General features: G+C 36.3%; 1 protein-coding gene across 1 annotated transcript; it reads right to left on the reverse strand.

Annotated features, from left to right (window-relative positions):
* Nucleotides 1–231: 231 nt before the first annotated feature.
* LOC127962115 (transcription initiation factor IIA subunit 2) lies at nt 232–1,802 on the reverse strand. The gene is made up of 4 exons (XM_052561583.1): nt 1,599–1,802; nt 905–1,009; nt 658–784; nt 232–560 (listed from the first exon to the last, which is right to left on the reverse strand). The coding sequence occupies exons 1-4, from the start codon at nt 1,668–1,670 to the stop codon at nt 535–537; spliced, it is 330 nt and encodes a 109-aa protein (XP_052417543.1). The 5' UTR covers nt 1,671–1,802; the 3' UTR covers nt 232–534.
* Between the last annotated feature and the right edge of the window lie 579 nt (nt 1,803–2,381).

The following is a 2,381-nucleotide window of genomic DNA, read 5'->3' on the forward strand; positions in this document are numbered from 1 at the left end:
TTTCCTTCTAGCTGAAACAGCTCAGATTTACATTTTAGTTGGTGACTAGGATTAAGCTTTGTCTGTGAAACCGGGGTTTAAGGTTATAGGTGAGAGCTAACAAGAATTAAACTCTGCAAAACCATTTAAAGACATGACCAGTCAGCTGATGCACATTCAGCAGTGCGTATAATGTATCATCCTGTTCATGTGAAGGAAAAAAAACTATTCTTCAAAACAAAAGAAGCCATAAACCATTTAAAACAAGTTTATTAGAGAATAAGCTAAACAGCAACAAACTGAAAAGCATTGGCATTTCTATGAAAATTATATATATTTATTTATAAAAAGAAAAGTTTAATGTGATATCCAAGGCTTTGTGTGCTCCATACGTTTGTCAGTCCTCCACTGAGCAGGTTGATGTATGAAGGCTGGAGAATGGTTTCTTGCAATAAATAATATATACACAGTCCCCACCGCTGTGTGCCTCCTCTTCAATTCTTTTCATCCTTCCCATCAGCCAGCAAATTCAGTTCACTTCTCTTCACCTTGGTTTCACTCAGCTGCATTAGGCCCAGTGTCTATAACAGAGATAAAAAGTTTAATGAGGAGGACTGCATCACAACACCAGAAGTATGAAACTAATAGAACATCAGCAAAGTGAACCAATTGTCTTACTTTTGCCATCACAGGCTACAATTTTTACTTTGTCCACCTTGACTAGATCCGTCACCTCCCGGAACTCAACGTCATTTAAAACAAACGTCCAGACGTTATCGCAGAATCTGTATGTGTTCAGAGATCCCTGTGAATAAAACAAAGAGCAGTGGTTTTTAGTGTGTCACAGCTGTGTCTGCATAATCTCTTGCATAAGCGGACAACATTTAAAGCTCTACCTTGAGGCTATTGTAGAGCATTAACTTACCCTAAAATTGACCCTGTTGCGGACCCGGTTGGCCAGCGCTGTGTTGATAGCTTTATCAAACTGTAACAGGACTTGGAGGGCTAACTGTGGTGTGATCTGTTGAGACTGTGGAAAGACAGAAAATACAGATCATTCAGACAATTTCACACACTATTAAGCTTCACTGTATTTTTATTAAACACTAATAATGCTTTCTGGTTTCTTGAGTGGACTGATTCAGGAAGTCCGTCTTAAATCAGAGTTAATATTATTAGACATAAGCATGGTCATCTTCCTCCATGATTGTTATTAGTGATCACAGACGGGTATAATTGTGATGATCCAAATCCGCGGTAATGTGAAAATATAATAATGTAAACATCTAAGAAACACTACAGCAGTTAATTTATCCCTTATTAGGGAAGCTAAGTGGATTCATTAGTTCTTCTGATAAAGAGCAGCTCAAATGCAAACACAGCTGTTGTTGGCTAACACTCATTTAACTTTAATAAACCGATGCATCACTACCCACAATGAAAACAAATAATAGGATTTAGCACTAAGATGTGATATGAAAAGCCACAAGGTAGACGACTAGATGTGCAATAATAGTTTTATTCCGTTATCTGTAACGTTGACGTTATTTATCTATCACATCATTCTGCGCTGGCTAGCAATCACGCTAGATAACTACGCTTTGATTCAACACACTTACCTGAATAAGTTCATCAAGACTCTCCTGAAGACTGTTCCCTAATGTCGTGTTTCTGTAGAGTTGATATGCCATAGTGTATTTTCAGTGCGAACGCCGTACGCTGTTCTGTTTAAAATAACCGTCGGATCTTCGCTGATGCTTTGTGATTTGCCCGCTGGTCGAGCACTTCCTCAAAATCCAAACTGAGCCAGATCGCGCTACGGAAACTCGCGAGGGACATAAGATCTCCGATCATCAAGGTAGGGGGATACAAATCACACAGGAGTTCGTACAGTTCCTCTAACATGAAAAATAAAAAATAATATTCTAAACATAACATTTCTATAACAATGCGTTGTCTTTAGTTGTTGTCTTTCCTTTTTGCTATAGTTGTTAATTGTTTTTATTAGAAATCCCTCCATAAACTAAGTATGTGGTTCCATTTGTGCCAAAAAATTAACCAACTGCTTTGTGCTTTGTATTTGTTTTTGTCTACAGTCGTTTGCTTTACTTGTTCAGATAAAAGCAAATGTGTAACCTTATATTTAAGTACAATGAAGAGATATGTGTGACATTAACATAATTCATCCTTATAACCATTTTCTCAAAATGTCAGTAGATGGCAGCAGATGACAAGTCCAGCCATTATTGTTATTATTATATTAACTTTATTAAAACATATTAGAGTTTTTTAACTTTTAAAAAGTCACAAATAAAGCTCTCATTGATTTTTATTTTATTTTATATAATGTCGTTATCTTCATAATATATTTTACCAAAATATCTATCTACTTGTTTACCATG

This window comes from Carassius gibelio, chromosome B7, assembly GCF_023724105.1.
Source record: "Carassius gibelio isolate Cgi1373 ecotype wild population from Czech Republic chromosome B7, carGib1.2-hapl.c, whole genome shotgun sequence".
Taxonomy (NCBI): domain Eukaryota; kingdom Metazoa; phylum Chordata; class Actinopteri; order Cypriniformes; family Cyprinidae; genus Carassius; species Carassius gibelio.